We start from the raw sequence: 20,598 nt of genomic DNA on the forward strand, positions 1-20,598 counted from the left end.
TGACAAGGATAGCAGATGACCTTCGGCCAACTCCATGATGTCTGAAGCCACTTCTCTGAGTTTGTCCGACCTTGTACCTCCTTGATGGTTCAGATACGCCACCGCAGTGGTGTTGTCGGAGAATACTCTTGTGTGTGAGCCGCTGAGCTGAGGAAGAAAGTGAAGTAGGGAGTAGTATATAGCCCTCAACTCTTTGACATTTGAGGAATTATTAAGTTCTGAACTGGACCAAAGACCCTGGACCCATTGATCCTGAAAATGTGCCCCCCAGCCTTCAGGACTAGCGTCTGTGGTCACTATACTAGAAGGGGTGATTACCCATAGAACCCCTCTCGAAAGATTTTTCCGATTCAACCACCACATAAGGGAGTGTACTACTTCTGACGTTAGGAAAACTGTTCTATCCAGACATCCTCTATTTTTAATATCCTCATCCAATACAAATTTTTGTAGATGTCTAGTATGGAACTGCGCCCACTGGACCGCAGGAATGCACGATGTTAAAGAACCTAGTAGTGACATGACATTCCTTAATGACATACTACGCTTTCTGATCGCTAAGGACACTTTATCGAATATGGAAGTTTTCTTATCCTCAGGAAGCTTGCAAATCTGGTCAACTGAATCTAGAAGGAGCCCAAGGAATTTCTGACACGTTACTGGCTGGAGTCTAGATTTTTCCCAATTAACCAGCCAGCCCAGGTTTTGTAAGGATGACACTACCTCCTGTAACCTCTGCTCACACTGTAGGGAGTTCTTACCTACAATCAATAGGTCATCCAAATACGGAATGACCAAGGTATCTTTTACCCGTAAAAAGGACATTACTTCCAGTAGCAATTTGGTAAAAACCCTTGGGGCCATAGATAAACCGAAGGGCATTGCCCGGTATTGTAGATGACGAATTTGCCCTTCTATACAAACTGCTACCCGAAGAAATTGCTGATGTAAATGGTGTATAGGAATATGGTAATAAGCATCTTTAAGATCCAATACTACCATGTAACAGTTTGGAAATAGATTTTTTATGGCCGAACGTATGGATTCCATTTTAAATGTTTTGGGTCTTATAAAGGAGTTCAGTTTTCTCAAGTTAATTATAGTTCTGAAAGAGCCATCAGGCTTACTAATCAGAAATAAGGGAGAGTAAAATCCCCTCCCTATCTGGGAAGATGGAACCTCTACCAGCACTTGTTTGAGTAAGAGGGATTTAACTTCGGTTTCAAGTGCCTCTTGTTGAGGCCTGGATCTTAAGGTGGTAAGGAGGAAGGAGTCCGGAGGTCTTCTAATAAAGTCTAATGTGAGGCCTGAAGATATTAAATCAATGGCCCATGGATTAACCGTTATGTCTTTCCACTGCTTACTAAATTGTTTTAGTCTTCCTCCCACCGGTGAAATATAATCAGCGGAATTTATCTGCTGGCTTGAAGGGGCGCTTATTGAACAAATTTCCTCTTTGTTTGAAATCCTTGTTATTCCATCGGTCCCTGAAGCCTCCTTTCCTTCCGAATGGTGGCTTCTTGAACGCCCTTCTGTAAGAAGGAATAAAGGGATTAGGGAACCCCTTCTTCCTTTCACCTGCCTTAGTGAGAATTTCGTCTAAGACCGTTCCAAAGAGGTACTCACCCTGGCAGGGTATAGTACACAATTTAGCCCTGGACTGGGCATCCCCTTTCCAATTCTTTAACCATAAAGCGCGCCGTGCCGTATTAGTAAGGCTGGCTGTTCTGGCTGCTAGGCGGAGAGAGTCTATAGAGGCATCAGAAATGAAGGCTGCCGCCCCCTTAATCAAAGGAATAGAGGCACGTAGTTTCTCTCTAGATACACCACTCTTAATATTTTGGTCCAACTGTTCCAGCCAGACCAGCATAGATCTACTAGTGGACGTGGCTGAGATCGCCGGTTTAAATGCCGTGACACAAGCTTCCCATGACCTCTTAAGCAGAGCGTCTGATTTTCTATCCATGGGGTCCGGCAAGGAGCCCGCATCCTCTACGGGTAAGGAGGATCGGCGAGAAGTTGATGCTACAGCCGCATCCACTTTAGGAATTTTAGACCAAACTGCCAAGTCCTCATCATCAAAGGGGTACCGCCTCTTACATGCTACCGGTACAAAGCCCTTCTGTCCTTTAGCCCATTCTTTTTTAACAAGGTCTTTAATGGCCTGATTCACAGGGAATACTTGGCCCTTTCGCTGCGATAAACCTGCGAACATGATGTCCTGTGGTGTCTGGGGATCTTTAGACTCTGACACCCCCATTGTTCCTCTTACAGCTTTAACCAAATTATTTACATTGTCTGTAGGAAAACAGACATAATCTTCCTCCTCCGAGGAATCCAATCTCTGAGAGATGTCTGAGTCCACCTCTCCACTTTCTGCTGATGTGTCGGCTATAGGTGAAAGAGTCCTTCTACTTCTCCTTTCCATATTAACCGCCGGACTACCCCTCAAGGACTGAAGCTCTTCCCGGATCATGAGACGTATGTCATTCATCCTGACCGAACTCTCCTGCTGTAAAGTGTTATCAATGCAATGTTGACATAGCTCCTTAATATATGAGTCAGGTAGGGGCTCATTACATATCTTACACTGCTTATGTTTAGATTTTGAAGTCCGCTTAGCCTATAAAAAAGACACAAGCAGAGGAGACTACTGTAAGAGATATGAAGCTATATATACACTTATCCGGAAAATAAAATATATACCGGCTGCAGAGTTGTCTGGTCGGTCTGGGGTTTGGAACGGGACGATTTTTTCCCTGATTTATCCGTGGAATCACTCATTTTTGAGTGTCCGCTGATTTTCTTATTAGCATCACCACTAGGCAGGATTACAACCTCCAGTGGGCGCTCAATATCTTCCTGAGACGACATGGTGCGCACAGTGCCATGTGTCTTCAGCCTTATATAGAGCCGTTCTTACAATGGATACACGCCCCCATGTTTCCTCCCCCCTTTTTTTTTTTTTTTTTTTACCTGACCAACTTTATTGGTCCTCTCCACCGCTGTTGAGCGCCAAGGCGTCCACGCCAGCATGCTCAGCTGACCCCGCATACCCGGAAGTTGCTCTTTACATCCGGGTACGCCGACCATACAGCGCCTGCATGCGCTCGCGCGTCTTCCTTCTCTGCAGAGGAAGAGAAGCTCCTGCTACCGCGGCCGTTCATGCCCCACTGTGGCCGGAGGGTAAGCGCTTTCCATAGCGACACTTACTTGGTGTGCTGACGGGGATTCTTTAGGCGGTGGAGCAAAAACCAACGGTCTCCCAACAGGGAGACTGTTGTGATCCCGGCATGCTGATGTATCCAGATGAGGGGGGAACCAACAGGAACCCCCGTCTCTGATGCTCGCTCTGGGGCCCCTGTCGCTCAGCAGAGACGTACAGGCTGTGTTCCAGGCGAGCTTTTCCTCTTCTTAGCTGCAGAGATTCTCTCTGAGGGTTCCCTCCTTGGGAACAGGAAACCAACTGAGGAGCGAGGGGGGGCCGCCCCTTTTATCTCTCTGTAGGTTTCCTGTTCCTAGGGGCGGATCCCCTCTCTCTAGTGGGTGCTGTCGTGGCGAATAGAAAAATCACATACTCCGCTCCCCCATTGTAGTACATGTCAGATGCTGTAACAGCCCTAATCTGTGTTACCCTCCACCAGTACACAGCAAGCTGCCAGTCAAGGGTGTGAGTGGGTTATACAGTGTAACTCTTAGCTATGCTACATCTACATCGGACAAGGTATTCTATGAAAACCACAGCAAGCAGCCCAATAAGTGACACATCCCCGGAATAAGGCTCACTTGCCCTATATTACATTATGGTACTATCAAGTTAAATAGCAAAAACCTGCTGACGGGTTCCCTTTATCACCCACAGGATAGGAGATAACTTGCTGATCGGTGGTTGTCCCACCGCTGGGGCTCACAGATAAGAGGGGGAAATCTTAGCCCTGTTATAGTTGGGCCCGCAAGCAAGATGCCCGACTGCTGCTCCATTCACACTATGGGACCGGGCTCTGCTCCGCAGTCTCATAGTGAATGTATAGAGCAGCGGTCGGCTGTGTGCACTGCTGCTCACTTCTAACAGTGATAAGAGTGCCCGCTGTGCCGATCGGTGCGCTCAACAAGTTATCACCGATCCCATGGACAGCCGACAACCTGCTTTAGGTGAGCGCACTGGTCCATTGTGTTACCAGAAACCATAGCACAGTACTCCGCATCCTGACAGCCATTTGCAACACAACTGGTCAGACAGTAGCTCTAGACAGTCTCGGCCGCCTGGACAGTGGCCCGCCATCTCGGCCGCCTGGACAGTGGCCCGCCATCTCGGCCGCCTGGACAGTGGCCCGCCATCTCGGCCGCCTGGACAGTGGCCCGCCATCTCGGCCGCCTGGACAGTGGCCCGCCATCTCGACAGTGGCCCGCCATCTCGGCCGCCTGGACAGTGGCCCGCCATCTCGGCCGCTTGGACAGTGGCCCGCCATCTCGACAGTGGCCCGCCATCTCGGCCGCTTGGACAGTGGCCCGCCATCTCGGCCGCCTGGACAGTGGCCCGCCATCTCGGCCGCTTGGACAGTGGCCCGCCATCTCAGCCGCTTGGACAGTGGCCCGCCATCTCGGCCGCCTGGACAGTGGCCCGCCATCTCGGCCGCCTGGACAGTGGCCCGCCATCTCGGCCGTCTGGACAGTGGCCCGCCATCTCGGCCGCCTGGACAGTGGCCCGCCATCTCGGCCGCTTGGACAGTGGCCCGCCATCTCGGCCGCCTGGACAATGGCCCGCAGGCTCGGCTGTCCGCTACCTCTTCGGATGCTCCCATACATGCTCGTCTGCTGGTGCCTGTGCTCTGTATGGGCAGAGTGAAGTCACATCACTGGGAACATGTCCTGGGAGGGCTGGAGGCCCCGCACACCGCCGCCACTGTATGTCGGGGGTCTCAGGCGTGTAGCAGCCTGAATCAGGGCTCCGGCCGCCTCTCACCTCGTGCATCTGCGCTATCCGCCCGGTGTAATACAGAATACGCTCCGTCACCGTGGTTTTGCCGGAATCAATGTGGGCAGAGATCCCGATGTTGCGGATCCTTTCATTGGGGATGATGCCAGACGAGCACTGCCGGAAAAAGGTCAGAGGCAGCTGCAACACAAAATACACATGTGAGGCCAAAATAAAGAGCACCACATAGATGCTCTGCCACAAGTCCTAGCATGGCCGGTGCCTCGGTATGCTGAGACTTGTAGTTCGGTGTCCCGCAGACATCCAGGAAACACGAGCTTCTCGCTTACCTGACACCCAGCTGTCACCGCGACGTGCCGAGGTAACCAGGGCCCGAGCACAGCCGCAGCTCGCAGGAGACGCATAGCTGCCAAACTCCCTGCGAAAGTCACGCTGATCTCTGCGCAGAGGAAGAGAACCACTTCCGGGAGTCTCCGATGCCGGCAAAGGTGACACAAAGACAACTTCCGGCAGGTGGAACGCACGCAGTCGCACAGACCACTATCCCGGAAGTAATAGTATGCAGCGTGTTACCCAACTCCGCGGGGAAATCCTCCAGCTGTGCCTTGTTTTCTATGGTTTATCGGTGGTCAGCAGCTTCTGTGTGGTTTCTGCTGCCCATGGAGATGTTGGTCCAGAAATGACCTTGGTGTGGCCCCCGGAAACATGGCAGTAACGAGAGTCTCATGCTGTTCGTCTGTCACTTGGTTGTAAGCGAGCGCCCCCTGGCGAGGAGGCTGCAGAAGACCGGAGCGGCTCGTTCCCTGCGGTGTGTGGGACGCTCTGGGAGCTGCTGCGCTCGGCACTTCGGTGGCCCTCATCTCGTTCACTGATTTTTGGTTATGGAAACTTCCTTGAAATTATAGATACCTGATCTCATCCTATGACTGCACTGGGTCTTCCCCTTCTCCCATGCTACTCTCAGGTACTCCACTGAGCAGTGCCCACCATGTCCTTCCAGTGCCCGCCCTGTCCTTCCAGTGCTGCCATGTCCTACCAGTGCCTGCCATGTAAAACCAATGCCCGCCCTGTCCTACTAGTGCCTGCCATGTGAAATCAGTGCCCTCCCTGTCCTACCAGTGCCCGCCATGTTCTATCAGAGCCCGCCCTCTTACCAGTGCTTGCCATGTGAAACCAGTGCCCGCCCTGTACTAGTGCCCGCCCTGTCCTACCGGTGCCTGCCATGTGAAACCAGTGCCTGCCCTGTCCTACCAGTGCCCGCCCTGTCCTAACAGTGCCTGTCATGTGAAATCAGTGTCCTACCAGTGCCTGCCATGTGAAACCAGTGCCCGCCATGTTCTATCAGTGCCCGCCCTGTCCTACCAGTGCCTGCCATGTGAAATCAGTGCCCACCCTGTCCTACCAGTGCCCGCCCTGTCCTACCAGTGCCCGCCCTGTCCTACCAGTGCCCGCCCTGTCCTACCAGTGCCCGCCCTGTCCTACCAGTGCCCGCCCTGTCCTACCAGTGCCTGTCATGTGAAATCAGTGTCCTCCCTGTCCTACCAGTGCCTGCCATGTTCTATCAGTGCCCGCTCTGTCCTACCAGTGCCTGCCATGTGAAATCAGTACCCACCATGTTCTACCAGTGCCTGCCCTGTCCTACCAGTGCCCGCCCTGTCCTACCAGTGCCTGCCATGTGAAATCAGTGCCCTCCCTGTCCTACCAGTGCCTGTCATGTTCTATCAGTGCTCGCCCTGTCCTACCAGTGCCCACCATGTGAAACCAAGTGCCCACCCTGTCCTACCAGTGCCCACCCTGTCCTACCAGTGCTTGCCCTGTCCTACCAGTGCCCGCCCTGTCCTACCAGTGCCCGCCCTGTCCTACCAGTGCCCGCCCTGTCCTACCAGTGCCCGCCCTGTCCTACCAGTGCCTGTCATGTGAAATCAGTGTCCTACCAGTGCCTGCCATGTGAAACCAGTGCCCGCCATGTTCTATCAGTGCCCGCCCTGTCCTACCAGTGCCTGCCATGTGAAATCAGTGCCCACCCTGTCCTACCAGTGCCCGCCCTGTCCTACCAGTGCCCGCCCTGTCCTACCAGTGCCTGTCATGTGAAATCAGTGTCCTCCCTGTCCTACCAGTGCCTGCCATGTTCTATCAGTGCCCGCTCTGTCCTACCAGTGCCTGCCATGTGAAACCAGTACCCACCATGTTCTACCAGTGCCTGCCCTGTCCTACCAGTGCCCGCCCTGTCCTACCAGTGCCTGCCATGTGAAATCAGTGCCCTCCCTGTCCTACCAGTGCCTGTCATGTTCTATCAGTGCTCGCCCTGTCCTACCAGTGCCCACCATGTGAAACCAAGTGCCCACCCTGTCCTACCAGTGCCTGCCCTGTCCTACCAGTGCTTGCCCTGTCCTACCAGTGCCCGCCCTGTCCTACCAGTGCCCGCCCTGTCCTACCAGTGCCCGCCCTGTCCTACCAGTGCCCGCCCTGTCCTAACAGTGCCTGTCATGTGAAATCAGTGTCCTCCCTGTCCTACCAGTGCCTGCCATGTTCTATCAGTGCCCGCTCTGTCCTACCAGTGCCTGCCATGTGAAACCAGTGCCCGCCATGTTCTATCAGTGCCTGCCCTGTCTTACCAGTGCCCGCCCTGTCCTACCAGTGCCTGCCATGTGAAATCAGTGCCCTCCCTGTCCTACCAGTGCCTGCCATGTTCTATCAGTGCCCGCCCTGTCCTACCAGTGCCTGCCATGTGAAACCAAGTGCCCACCCTGTCCTACCAGTGCCTGCCATGTTCTTTCAGTGCCTGCCCTGTCCTACCAGTGCTTGCCCTGTCCTACCAGTGCCTGCCCTGTCCTACCAGTGCCTGCTCTGTCCTACCAGTGCCTGCCCTGTCCTACCAGTGCCTGCCCTGTCCTACCAGTGCTTGCCCTGTCCTACCAGTGCCTGCCCTGTCCTACCAGTGCCCGCCCTGTCCTACCAGTGCCCACCATGTCCTACCGGTGCCTGCCATGTGAAACCAGTGCCCGCCCTGTCCTACCAGTGCCCACCATGTTCTATCAGTGCCTGCCCTCTCCTACCAGTGCTCGCCCTGTCCTTCAAATGCCCGCCCTGTCCTACCGGTGCCCGCCCTGTCCTACCAGTGCCTGCCATGTAAAACCAGTGCCCGCCCTATCCGACCAGTGCCCGCCTTGTCCTACCAGTGCCCGCCTTGTCCTACCAGTGCCCACCATGTCCTACCAGTGCCTGCCCTGTCCTACCAGTGCCCGCCCTGTCCTACCAGTGCCCACCATGTCCCACCAGTGCCCACCATGTTCTACCAGTGCCCATCGTCATCGTTGTGGAGTGTCTCGTGCTGTCTTTAATTTTCAAAGTGCAAATAAAAAAATCATCAATAGACAAATAAATTGTAGAATTGTTCTTGTACTTACCGGTGTGTGTTCCCAGCTGTGAGCACTTGACTGGATAATGGGTATAATCAGTGATGGGCGTGGGAAGCCAGTGCCCAAGACTTGGCCTATGTTGTCCCCCCTAACTTAGTAATAATGTCCCATGAGGCTTACTGAGGGCGGTGGGGCAGAGAGCCTACGTCTCACTACAGGATCCAACTGTATCACTTCAATTTAGAGTGGCAATGTGCACTCCGTACCTCTGGCGTTAGCGACATCACTTCTTAGGAGCGCAAAATTTATAACAAAAAAAAAACATTAAATAGCTATGAATTTTACACCCAGGACAACGGCCGCTGGGGCTGCAGTTCCCCACACACTACGCTGTGTGTAAGAAACCGACCACCAAAACTATAGAAAAAGCATGAAAATACAGACATGTCATGTCACACTGTCATGTGAAATCAGTGTCCTCCCTGTCCTACCAGTGCCTGCCATGTTCTATCAGTGCCCGCTCTGTCCTACCAGTGCCTGCCATGTGAAACCAGTACCCACCATGTTCTACCAGTGCCTGCCCTGTCCTACCAGTGCCCGCCCTGTCCTACCAGTGCCTGCCATGTGAAATCAGTGCCCTCCCTGTCCTACCAGTGCCTGTCATGTTCTATCAGTGCTCGCCCTGTCCTACCAGTGCCCACCATGTGAAACCAAGTGCCCACCCTGTCCTACCAGTGCCCGCCCTGTCCTACCAGTGCCCGCCCTGTCCTACCAGTGCCCGCCCTGTCCTAACAGTGCCTGTCATGTGAAATCAGTGTCCTCCCTGTCCTACCAGTGCCTGCCATGTTCTATCAGTGCCCGCTCTGTCCTACCAGTGCCTGCCATGTGAAACCAGTGCCCGCCATGTTCTATCAGTGCCTGCCCTGTCTTACCAGTGCCCGCCCTGTCCTACCAGTGCCTGCCATGTGAAATCAGTGCCCTCCCTGTCCTACCAGTGCCTGCCATGTTCTATCAGTGCCCGCCCTGTCCTACCAGTGCCTGCCATGTGAAACCAAGTGCCCACCCTGTCCTACCAGTGCCTGCCATGTTCTTTCAGTGCCTGCCCTGTCCTACCAGTGCTTGCCCTGTCCTACCAGTGCCTGCCCTGTCCTACCAGTGCCTGCCCTGTCCTACCAGTGCCTGCTCTGTCCTACCAGTGCCTGCCCTGTCCTACCAGTGCCTGCCCTGTCCTACCAGTGCTTGCCCTGTCCTACCAGTGCCTGCCCTGTCCTACCAGTGCCCGCCCTGTCCTACCAGTGCCCACCATGTCCTACCGGTGCCTGCCATGTGAAACCAGTGCCCGCCCTGTCCTACCAGTGCCCACCATGTTCTATCAGTGCCTGCCCTCTCCTACCAGTGCTCGCCCTGTCCTTCAAATGCCCGCCCTGTCCTACCGGTGCCCGCCCTGTCCTACCAGTGCCTGCCATGTAAAACCAGTGCCCGCCCTATCCGACCAGTGCCCGCCTTGTCCTACCAGTGCCCGCCTTGTCCTACCAGTGCCCACCATGTCCTACCAGTGCCTGCCCTGTCCTACCAGTGCCCGCCCTGTCCTACCAGTGCCCACCATGTCCCACCAGTGCCCACCATGTTCTACCAGTGCCCATCGTCATCGTTGTGGAGTGTCTCGTGCTGTCTTTAATTTTCAAAGTGCAAATAAAAAAATCATCAATAGACAAATAAATTGTAGAATTGTTCTTGTACTTACCGGTGTGTGTTCCCAGCTGTGAGCACTTGACTGGATAATGGGTATAATCAGTGATGGGCGTGGGAAGCCAGTGCCCAAGACTTGGCCAATGTTGTCCCCCCTAACTTAGTAATAATGTCCCATGAGGCTTACTGAGGGCGGTGGGGCAGAGAGCCTACGTCTCACTACAGGATCCAACTGTATCACTTCAATTTAGAGTGGCAATGTGCACTCCGTACCTCTGGCGTTAGCGACATCACTTCTTAGGAGCGCAAAATTTATAACAAAAAAAAAACATTAAATAGCTATGAATTTTACACCCAGGACAACGGCCGCTGCGGCTGCAGTTCCCCACACACTATGCTGTGTGTAAGAAACCGACCACCAAAACTATAGAAAAAGCATGAAAATACAGACAAGATTATATAGATAAAATATGTCTTTATATAATAATAGCAACATGTATACTAAAATAAATTGTGTGCACGTATCAGGACAAATTATATAAGATAAAAATGGAAATGCAATTATAATCAATATTATAGATGGTGAACCCAAGGATAAAAGGAAATCACAACAATTTATTAGGCCATATCCAATGGGGATATGTGGGCTGCTAGTAAAGGTATTGAAAAGTCACCAAAGATTAAGTGAAAAAATCAGAAAAAATGCATTTAAAAAAATAATAGTGATTATCATTAAATCAGTCAGTGAAAGAGAAAAAAGCTTTTATAGGAACAATTAATGTGCAGCAGTGTCAAAAAATGAGCAATAAAAGCTCCATATAATGCTCAAAGTGCATAGTGCATCAAGTGCAAAACCAAATAAACAATGGAGATCTGTACGTTTAGGTGCCACCAGGTTCTAATGCCGCGCACACCCCGACGTGCGTTTCGGAAATAAATTCCTTCGTCAGGGGGTGGAATGTTGTAAAAATCAATGGGTTTATATACTGTGTGTAAAGTGTATGCACCCGATATTGGTGACCTGGGTGTAAGCGGCGCATACGCTGCCAGGAGGAACCGGAAGCCCCCGTACCATGTGACCGGATGCACGGGAACAGACACGAGAAACCAGGACGTCGGGACACAAGCAGCGCCGCTTACACCCGGGTCCCCAATATCGGCTGCATACACTTTACACAGTATATAAACCCATTGATTTTTACAACATGCCACCCCCTGACGAAGGAGTTAATTTCCGAAACGTGCTATTATTATATAAATAAAGACATATTTTATCTATATAATCTTGTCTGGATTTTCATGGTTTTTCCATAGTTTTGATGGTCGGTTTCTTCATTCTGAGTGGTTCCCACTCTTCCGTTATAACACCGGGAACATTTTACTTTACTTTTATATTTAATTTTTTTGAGTAATTGCTATATGAACATTGATCCCTGAGCTGTTATTATTGTGCTTTTCTAACATATTTGCTGTGTGTAAGTCATACAATTCTAGATGACGTCTGCCGATACTCTACTATGGGTAGGTGATAAATGTACTGTTGTGGCAGAGCTTCTACATAAATTCGGTGACCTTAGTGTTCATGTGCTGTACATGCTAACATCACCACTAAGGTCAGTAATTAGCTAAGGGCTAATAAAGGATGCTGAAAAAAAAACAATGAAAAAATGATTTAATTTGAGAAAAAAAATTAACGGCCAAAAAAACATGTCATAGGTATCACTGTGTCCGTAACAATCTGTACTAAAAAACATATTTAGCAGTCATGGTGAATGGCTTAAAAATCGGAAAAACTAAGTCAGAAATGAAGCTTTGCTTATAAAGAGCGATTCAAAAGTTGTGTGTATGGGAGGAAAGCCTGGCTCCTGGGACAAGGGTGTCTGTCTGGAGCTCGGTGCTTCCATCCTGAAGAAGCAGGAGGCGAAACGCGCATCGGGGTGAGGGGACGCCATTATCACAAGGTAATAGAAGGACGTAGATCTGGGTATTTATTATGATGGAATATAGGCTGAACTGGATGGACAAATGTCTTTTTTCGGCCTTACTAACTATGTTACTATGTTACTATGTAATATACACTTTTTGCTTGATACTGTGTGGGTATTCATGCCGTTCTACTGCAGACAGGTGGTGCTGGTCCTAGGTATCTCGGTTAATAGTACTGCTACGGTATAAGGCCACTGTGCTGGGTATTATTATTTTGTCTGAGGCAGTATATGTATTAGGAGGCCCTGTATTGGCAGACCACCCATTGGTTTATGGTGTTATTTACCATCTATTGTGGAACCAAACTGCTGCATTGGGGTGGGTATCCACTTGTACAGTTAAGCTGCTATTTGGTATGGATTGTTGATGAATAGCCTTGTTTTATGGTGTCCCCTACGGTTAATTTTGCTTTTTTATTCTGTTATTTTAATCAATATTAATAAACGTTGGTTTTAATTTATATGGGATCTCTTCTTCCTTCTCACATGAAATGATGTGGGATTAGTTGTGTATCCAATAAAGATGGATGCCTTTCTGGGTTACTTTGACTTTTCAGTGGCAGCAGACATGGATCAGATCTGTGATCTCCCATTCTCCTTTGCTATGTCACTGCAGCAGTGCCATAGCAAAGGAGAATGGGAGATGCAGTGACATAGCAAAGGAGAATGGGAGATCATCAATCTGATCCATGTCTGCTGACACTGCTGCACTTTCTTCCTACCAGCACATCACCTGAACTGCATCAATAAATCGCATCTCTGCCTTTGATCACCAACTCATAGTGTTGAGCTGGGGCATCCTCTCATTATTTCTTTTCAGAGGGGTGAAAAAGGGTGTTCATACCTCGCATATATTTTGATTGATGGAGCACTGGCTGCCCAATATTATGCCAAATATATCAAAGTGTTTATCCTCTTAATATATTGCAATAACATCATATAGCACTGTGTACTTACAATTGCTTACTTTGCCTTTCTACCCAGCTAATTTTTCTGTTTTCTCTGCTTTATACAGAAACAGGAAGTCTCTTGTCCCTGCATTTACCATTCCTCACTTCAACTCCTAAGCCAGCTGCTCTCTCCTCCCCCTGCCAGGGACTTTTGCAGGGACTGATGATTAACTCATGCAGGGAAAATTGACCTACAAAGAGCTTAGAAGGATTCAGCTAGTAAGTTTTTAATCATGTGATCTCATAGATCTAATGGAAAGCAGAAGAATTAACTGGGTATAAGGGTAAAATGAGTAATTGTAAGTACACAGTGCTATATAAAATGATGACTACAATGTACTGTATTAAGAGGATAACATTTTTGATGGGGGTGCTTCTTTAAAAGTCATTTGCATCCAGCAGGCTTTTGATCAAGATTGGAATAGATAACTCCAGTCTTGACAAATTCCCCCCTATGGCCGGGGTCACACTTGCGAGACCAATGCGAGAAACTCGCATCAATACCTGGCACTCTGCACCGGAGCATGCGGCTGCATGTATTTCTATGCAGCTGAACGCTCCAGTCCCGAGTGCCAGTTATTGATGCGAGAGACTCGCGCAAGTTTCTCGCATTGCACTCGCAAGTGTGACCCCGGCTTATGTGTGATAGAAGCTTAAAGCATATTTCCACTCCAAACCTGAATTGGCTTCATACTTATGAATAGTGTTATGGATAAAGTAGTTTTCCACTACCAGGACAACCCCCTCTCGATCCTAATGTTTGGCATCGATAAAATAAAAACACCTCTACTTACTTCTCGTGCCAGGATCATCGATTCCCATGAATTTAATTGCGGATGTTTGTACCCCATGTGTTAGGTTAATATGTCTGGCTATTGGGGTATCTTTTTTCTTAACAATATCCTTGAGATGGTTCCCCATCCTCCTAATTGATAAAGGAATCAATAAAGTTGAGAGGTCCTCACGAGGAGATGACTGGGCCAGATCCACCTTGTAGCAAGAAGTGTAACGGGTTGGGTGGTGTACTGTGCCGTGGACCAAGGAAAGCCTGGAGGAGCATAATTCATTGCCTCTCCAAATCTGACCTTGGATACATGGCGGCTGACAATAGCGTGACCTGAGGAGGGACTAAAAAGGTGGGACCAGGTGCCACTTCAGGACTGACCTTGGGAAGATGGCAGCTGACCCCCTAGTGATTTGTAGCCGGAATGACCCGAAGGAGGGATCGGTATATGCATGCAGGCACTGTAGGAACACAGGAGCCACGGAAACAGAGTGGACCGGCTGACGTACAGAAGAGCACTGGCAGGTGCGGACTGGACCAGTTGATGTACAGATGAGCTAGCATGGCTGACAGAAAGGCAGGCGGGCACAGCAGGTATGCAGGAAAATGAGCACTGGGACCTGAGAACTAACAAGAGTGTTTAGGAACAAACTTACAACGTTGCAGAGGCACCTCCATCCTGGAGTAGGTGTCTTAACTTAAATAGTGTCCTCCAGCAATTTGCTGGGGACTCTACAGGAGGACGTGCACAGACGCTCCAACAACTTGAAAATGGCATCTGCCGAAACGTGTAGTTTTAGGGGGTGAGGGGTTCAATTTTTGTCTATACATGTAACATTTTTGGATTCATTAAATATTGAGAAGTTCTTTGCATAAGCTTCTATCACTGTTGCTTCAACGCTCGCTGGCTGCACTCCTTTTTTTTCTTTTTTTTTAAGTGTCTACTGGCATATTACAGGTCCTTCTCAAAAAATTAGCATATAGTGTTAAATTTCATTATTTACCATAATGTAATGATTACAATTAAACTTTCATATATTATAGATTCATTATCCACCAACTGAAATTTGTCAGGTCTTTTATTGTTTTAATACTGATGATTTTGGCATACAACTCCTGATAACCCAAAAAACCTGTCTCAATAAATTAGCATATCAAGAAAAGGTTCTCTAAACGACCTATTACCCTAATCTTCTGAATCAACTAATTAACTCTAAACACATGCAAAAGATACCTGAGGCTTTTATAAACTCCCTGCCTGGTTCATTACTCAAAACCCCCATCATGGGTAAGACTAGCGACCTGACAGATGTCAAGAAGGCCATCATTGACACCCTCAAGCAACAGGGTAAGACCCAGAAAGAAATTTCTCAACAAATAGGCTGTTCCCAGAGTGCTGTATCAAGGCACCTCAATGGTAAGTCTGTTGGAAGGAAACAATGTGGCAGAAAACGCTGTACAACGAGAAGAGGAGACCGGACCCTGAGGAAGATTGTGGAGAAGGACCGATTCCAGACCTTGGGGAACCTGAGGAAGCAGTGGACTGAGTCTGGTGTGGAAACATCCAGAGCCACCGTGCACAGGCGTGTGCAGGAAATGGGCTACAGGTGCCGCATTCCCCAGGTAAAGCCACTTTTGAACCATAAACAGCGGCAGAGGCGCCTGACCTGGGCTACAGAGAAGCAGCACTGGACTGTTGCTAAGTGGTCCCAAGTACTTTTTTCTGATGAAAGCAAATTTTGCATGTCATTCGGAAATCAAGTTGCCAGAGTCTGGAGGAAGACTGGGGAGAAGGAAATGCCAAAATGCCTGAAGTCCAGTGTCAAGTACCCACAGTCAGTGATGGTGTGGGGTGCCATGTCAGCTGCTGGTGTTGGTCCACTGTGTTTCATCAAGGGCAGGGTCAATGCAGCTAGCTATCAGGAGATTTTGGAGCACTTCATGCTTCCATCGGCTGAAATGCTTTATGGAGATGAAGATTTCATTTTTCAGCACGACCTGGCACCTGCTCACAGTGCCAAAACCACTGGTAAATGGTTTACTGACCATGGTATTACTGTGCTCAATTGGCCTGCCAACTCTCCTGACCTGAACCCCATAGAGAATCTGTGGGATATTGTGAAGAGAAAGTTGAGAGACGCAAGACCCAACACTCTGGATGAGCTTAAGGCCGCTATTGAAGCATCCTGGGCCTCCATAACATCTCAGCAGTGTCACAGGCTGATTGCCTCCATGCCACGCCGCATTGAAGCAGTCATTTCTGCCAAAGGATTCCCGACCAAGTATTGAGTGCATAACTGAACATTATTATTTGATGGTTTTTTTGTTTGTTGTTAAAAAACACTTTTATTTGATTGGATGGGTGAAATATGCTAATTTATTGAGACAGGTTTTTTGGGTTATCAGGAGTTGTATGCCAAAATCATCAGTATTAAAACAATAAAAGACCTGACAAATTTCAGTTGGTGGATAATGAATCTATAATATATGAAAGTTTAATTGTAATCATTACATTATGGTAAATAATGAAATTTAACACTATATGCTAATTTTTTGAGAAGGACCTGTATACATGTCAGGTTTCTTTATACTAGCTTATAGATTAGGTTGGCAATGTCACCCATTCTGTCTCTTGAGATGTTTTCTGCTTATGTGTTTGGATAAATGCAGTACCTCTCTATATTATAACTTTCCCATCCACCCGTGGATTCATTTTCAGGTGTGCCTGGTCTATGTGTGTCCTTGGTTTTTAAGGATATTGATATTTTTAACGATTATATTAAACTTTATGTTTTAATTCCCACCTTTGTTATATCTATACCTAATTTGTTTGTTTTTTTTCTGTTTTCTATCCTGAAAACTGACCTTGCTATTGCAATACATATAGAATTGGCTATCTTTTCCTACTCTTCCATGCAGAAGCTACAAATATCTCAGAAAGCAAGGACATCTCCTGTGTACAGCCCTCTTCAGGTCAACACATAGATTTTCAAGGCCTGAGCTCTGTCTTGACTATTCCAGAACCTTGATCTTATTTTGGTAAAGCCATTCTTTTGTTGATGCCAAAATTGACTGGTATTTGGAACTGTTCGTAATCCCCTCCAACTTGACTAAAGTCCCAGTTCCAGCTGCCGATAAATAACCCCAAAGCAAAATGCTGCCTTCACCATGTTTCACTGTATGTATAGTGTTATTTTGGTAATGCACAGTAATTGGCTTTTTGGCCATAATTCTAAAAGGTTCGTTTGGCGCAACGTTAAACCTTCAAATATACAACTCAGAAAAGGGGAGAGGGAGTCAACTCACCATTATCCATTGCACCTTTCTTGGATCAAAGCCTCTGCACGGAGCCATCCTGGTCTGGACTTTTCAAGAGTAGTATGAAAAAGAAAGGGATTCTCCAGTGTAGGTTAAATGTTTAAAACTTCACTTTTATTTTGTCTTCATAAAAATGGAAATTCTGGCATACCACTGTATACGCACCAACCGGACCAACGCGTTTCGATCTTATGCAGTCTTAATCATGGCCTGACCATAAGTGGGTATACAGTGGTATGCCAAAGACAAAATAAAAGTGATTTAAACATTTAACCTACGCTGGAGAATCCCTTTCTTTTTCATAATTAAAACCAGACCATAACACATTTTCCCACACGCTTTTGGCAGACTTGATGTAGGTTTTGTTGTCACAGGTAGTACACAACCAAAACTTGCCAGAAAATCCTGTAGCCCCTTAAACATAGGCCTCTTGTCAGCCTCCCAGACCAATTTTTTTCTTGTCTTTTCATGAATTTTTAAGAGACATCCAGTTTTAGGTAATTTAATGTTGTGCCAAATTTAGGCAGTTTCTTGTTGGGCGTCTTCAAAATGTTCCATGGTACAAGTGCTTCTCACTAAATTAGAATATGATCAAAAAGTTAATTTATTTCAGTTCTTTAATACAAAAAGTGAAACTCCTCTATTATATAGAGTCATTACAAACAGAGTGATCTATTTCAAATGTTTATTTCTGTTAATGTTGATGATTATGGCTTACAGCCAATGAAAACCCAAAAGTCATTATCTTAATCTTTTCTTAATCAATTCTTAGGCTGTGTGCACACGTTGCTGATTTTTCATGTTTTCGCGTTTTTTCGCGATAAAAACGCTATTAAACTGCAAAAAAAAGCATACAATATGCATCCCATCATTTTGAATGAATTCTGCATGTTTTGTGCACATGATGCGTTTTTTCCGTGAAAAAAACGCATCGCGGTAAAAACGCAGCATGTTCATTAATTTTGCGGGTTTTTTGTGGATTTCCCATTATAAAATGCATTGGGAAATGTCCGGAAAAAACGCATCAAAAAAGCACCAAAAACGCATCAATAACGCGGCAAAAACGCGTAAAAAAACGCATGCGGATTTCTTGCAGAAAATTTAAGGCTTTTCTCAGGAATTTTCTGCAAGAAATCCTGAACGTGTGCACATAGCCTTAATCTTTATTTTCAGTTTTGTGTTAATGAGATTCTCGCGCCCTAAGGCGGAGCTGGGGTATGTGGTGCTCTGATTAGATATTCATAATGCAGACTGTCATGATATGTACTTTTGCCCTGTCCTGTATTTGAATAATATGCCATTTGATGTATATAACTGTTCTCTGGTTTCTATTAGCTGTAATTTATGTATTTTCTTGGCTGGGAGTTCACCTGTAACAATGTCTCCTTCCCCCAATACTTGCAGCCCTAAGCTCTAATGTAATTAAGCTTTGTCAACATCACTAGTGGAGGAATAGCCATTCTTCCTCACAGCAGTGGCTAGTCAAATGTACATATTACATAGACTGCCTGGAGCCCACCAGTCTGGAGTCTTCTGGTGGACCCAGCCATTGAATAGAGGGTGTAACCCCTACCCTTCATGGGCGGATCCCAGGAGCTCAGACAATCCATTCTTATTTTGAGATCAGATGTGAGTTGATCCTGGAAGGAGAAGGAGTGGGGATTCTTAGCTGAGGCAAGACCCCACGCCCATCTAGGACTGTGGAAGCGAACGGGGCGAGACTTGAGCTGAGGACATATCTCGTCGTTCGTGAGATTGTTTTGGGATCCCTTGGACTAATTGTGGACTATTGCTTTGTTACCTGGCACAAGGATTATCGGGAGGTGCCCAGAACCTGTTCTGTTGGACTAATTGTGGACTCTGTAGATCTACCTGCATGTGTTGTTCCAGCGTTCTTGATAATAAATCTGTTGAATCATCCCTCGGCCTGTTGTCCCTTCTTGCTCCGCCGTACACCCCGTCACAAACTGGTGGCAAGCAGTGGGACCAGAGCAGAAGGAATGGAGGACAAAGGCCCATCAACATCGGGAACCAACACCGCAGAGTACAAGATCTGGACTTTGGGGAGCCTACAATCAAAGGCCCGTGAAGTAGGAGTCCGTTTTAAGGGACTCTCCAAGGAGCAGCTTATTGAGGCTTTGGAAGGAGTTCGCCTGCAAGATGACGCTGAGGAAGGATCCTCACAGCAAATGGAGGAAAGACTGCAGCCAGAGGTAAATACCCAAAAAAGTCAGTGGGTTGTGTGGTACGAGGAGGAGTTGGCATTGCTGGGAGGAGAGGCCACCATGGACAATAAGAGGGAGGCCATTCACAGAGCTCAGGAGAGGGAGGCCATTCACAGAGCCGAGGAGAGGGAGGCCATTCACAGAGCCGAGGAGAGGGAGGCCATTCACAGAGCCGAGGAGAGGGAGGTCATTCACAGAGCCGAGGAGAGGGAGAGGGAGGCCATTCACAGAGCCGAGGACAGAGCTCAGGAGATGGCATTGCTGGAGAGGCAGATCGCTTTGGAAGCAGCTAGAAGCTCCAGACAGACTCTAACCCCAGCACCCACCATGAGGGAACACCCCAGAGTGTCCCGCAAAGACTTCAAGCCCTTTAATGAGGCTGCAGGCGACATTGAGGGCTTCTTCCAGGACTTTGAGCATCAGTGTCGATTAATGGAAGTCCCGGAAAGGGACCGAGTCCGACATCTGGTGGGGCTCTTAGAGGGTGGAGCTGCCGCAGCCTATAGAGCTATGGACCCTCAGGGGAACTGTGAGTATGCGGAGATTAAACGGACTATTCTAGAACATTATGCTGTTACCCCAGACACTTACAGGACTCAGTTCCGTACTTTAGCCTGTGATGAGGAAGTGTCTTTCAAGATGTATGCCCACAGACTCAAACAGATATGTCATCGCTGGCTGGAGTCAGATGAGGCCTTAACCTGGGAGACCTTCCTCCAGGTTATCCTAAAAGAGCAGTTTTACTTCAAGTGCTCTGCTGAGATCCGGGAATGGGTGTGTGAGAGGAGACCAGCCACTGTGGAGGAAGCTGCAGCTCTAGCTGATGAGGCTCTCACCATCAAGCCTCAGTGGAGGGTTCTGTTGGAGGATGGAGAGAGGCCTACCAGCTCCACAACACCGGTGGCCCCCTGTTCTTCTGTCCCCATTGTTCCCCGTTCCTCTAAGCCACCACCTCATGCTGATACCCGTGTAAATGTGCCTCCAGTTGCTTCTACTGCGTTTTCTGGAATACGACGAGGAGAGGAAGTAGCAGAGCGCAAGTGTTATGGTTGTGGGCATCTGGGGCATCTGCAGGCCTCATGCCCAGCCAGCTCATGGAGAAGTCGTCCTCAAACCCCTACAGCACCTTCAGGTGGAAGCCGGCCTCCAGGTTCCCTTACCCTTCGCCCAAGAGGACGCCTTGGATGAAGTGAGACCCAGCAGAGATGCTATCGATGTGGACAGCCGGGGCATCTGCAAGCCTCCTGCCCAGCTGTTCAAATGAGGATTAATCCTGTACCCAGTCGTATTATTAATTATGTACAGCCAAGTGCCATGGAGGACGACGTGTCACCACTACGTGAGGACTGGCC

At 48.5% G+C, this 20,598-nt stretch overlaps 1 protein-coding gene across 1 annotated transcript in view; it reads right to left on the minus strand.

Annotated features, from left to right (window-relative positions):
* GFM1 (G elongation factor mitochondrial 1) overlaps window positions 1-5,702 on the minus strand; it is a 49,935-nt gene extending 44,233 nt beyond the window's left edge. Inside the window, exons 1-2 of the mRNA XM_069727432.1 lie at window positions 5,266-5,702; window positions 4,964-5,116 (exon numbers count right to left, since the gene is read on the minus strand). Coding sequence (XP_069583533.1) covers window positions 4,964-5,116; window positions 5,266-5,340 — 228 coding nt within the window. The 5' untranslated portion in view covers window positions 5,341-5,702. The remainder of the gene's footprint in view (window positions 1-4,963; window positions 5,117-5,265) is intronic.
* Window positions 5,703-20,598: the final 14,896 nt, after the last annotated feature.

The sequence above is a fragment of the Ranitomeya imitator genome, chromosome 5 (assembly GCF_032444005.1).
Source record: "Ranitomeya imitator isolate aRanImi1 chromosome 5, aRanImi1.pri, whole genome shotgun sequence".
NCBI classification, from domain to species: Eukaryota; Metazoa; Chordata; class Amphibia; order Anura; family Dendrobatidae; genus Ranitomeya; species Ranitomeya imitator.